Raw genomic sequence first — 1694 nt, forward strand, 5'->3', positions numbered from 1 at the left:
GAGCGATGGATTCAAGTTGCTCAATCAAGACCAGCCCCCCCCCCCCCCCCTCACGCAATTTGCTTCCCGTTTCTAACTCGTACTCTCTGCAGCTCTGCACGCTTCCCTCCGTTTTTAACTTGTATGTCTTTCCCGCAATTTAACTCACGTCCTTTTTCTTTCCTTTTTCCACTACATGTCTCGAGGTTTCTAAAAAGTGGGAGGTGTTATGAGGTTTTGGCCGAGTCATAACAGCGCTGTTATGAGGTTGTTAATGCTGGCTGTCATAACAACCAGTGGGAGGTATTATGAGTGCTATGAGGTGTTATGAGGTGTTATGAGGTGTTATGGTAGGGTGGGCATAACAGCCATAACAGCGATGGAGGTGTTACGAGGTGTTATGAGGTGTTATGAGCAGCCAGCCATAACAGCCATAACACCTGTTATGGCCGCTCCCATAACCTTGAGTGGGGACAAATCTACAGCAGCGGCGAAGTGAGCGTGTTTGTGGTGTTGGTGTGGCGTCTGAGCTTGGACCTGTGACTAAAGCCGGTTACCACTGATGGATCCCCACCCGAATAACACACAGTGAGCGCCCCAGCGCTTCACTACGCCCTCCGCGCGAAATCGCTAGTGGTGCTTTGTGGTAGTGTGTATATTGTACTCGAGTACTTTTGAGTAGTATGGGACGGTTCCCGAGACCGATCTACAAAGCTGTCTTAAGGCCCGACAGGTTCGGCACCGGGCACCGCCTCGGTATACAAAATGCGCCTGCGGGCGGACCCTCACAGATCACAGATCACTTGGCCGGAGGAGATTCTAACTTTTGTCCGGTCCTCGGTGGACGTTCGGCCATTCCATCCGCGGGCGCTAGCCCCGCCATGGCGTTCTGCGCGCTGGCGCCCGAGCCGCCGCTCGCCGGCCCGCTCGGTGGGCTGTCTGATTGGATGGCGCGGATGGAGTCCGGCTTGGCGGAGGCACGCGCGATGCGTGAGCAGGTGCTCGACCTCGAGCTGTGGCGCGCGTCCGTGACGCGAGAGATGGTCTCGATGCGGAACGAGATGGCAGAGCTGCGGGCGGCGGTGGCGCGACAGTATTTGACACAGAAAGAGATCGAGGACCTGATCGCCGCGGCGAGCGGCGATTTCCTTACTCGCCAGAATATCGAGGAGCTCATCAGCGCGCACATCGCGCGTGCCTCGGCGGTGAGGGCGATGGCGTATTGTCGCTGCTCCTCTCTGCGAGCCGCGACCTCGTTGTGGCGGGGCGCAACTCGGGCGCCATCCATCTCTACGCCCTGTCGAAGCTTGACGCGGCGCCCTTCGCCACGGGGGTGCAGTCCACCGACGGAGGCGCTTGCGCGCTTTCGTGGTACGGCGACGCCGGCCGGGCCTTTCTGGCCGGCTCGGAGGACGGCGTGTGCAAGAGCTGGGAGCTCGCCGAGCCGGGGACGCGTCGTCGCAACCAGCCACCGGGCGCGCTCGTCTGCTTGGGCGTGGCGCAAGTTGGCGAGGAGGCGAATCGGAAACAGTCGCGCCCCGCGATTGCTCCGGTGCTGACCAAGTCGCGCCTGCAACGCAGGTGGGCGAGGAGAAGGGCGAGGAGAAGGGCGAGGTGCTTGCGATCGCATGCACGGCCGCCAGCGGCATATGCGGTTTGGCAGATGGCCGCGTCGTCGAGGTGGCCGTGCCGCAGCACGGCAGTGTGCGGCAGTA

At 60.6% G+C, this 1694-nt stretch overlaps 1 protein-coding gene across 1 annotated transcript; it reads left to right on the forward strand.

Annotated features, from left to right (window-relative positions):
- Nucleotides 1-860: 860 nt before the first annotated feature.
- Nucleotides 861-1681, forward strand: EMIHUDRAFT_255670 (hypothetical protein; the record flags this gene model as incomplete). Its single annotated transcript, XM_005771674.1, has 3 exons — nucleotides 861-1184; nucleotides 1286-1483; nucleotides 1561-1681. Coding segments are annotated over 3 exons (643 nt in total), but the record flags the coding sequence as incomplete, so codon positions are not given.
- Nucleotides 1682-1694: the final 13 nt, after the last annotated feature.

The sequence above is a fragment of the Emiliania huxleyi genome (genome assembly GCF_000372725.1).
Source record: "Emiliania huxleyi CCMP1516 unplaced genomic scaffold EMIHUscaffold_3747, whole genome shotgun sequence".
Taxonomy (NCBI): domain Eukaryota; phylum Haptophyta; order Isochrysidales; family Noelaerhabdaceae; genus Emiliania; species Emiliania huxleyi.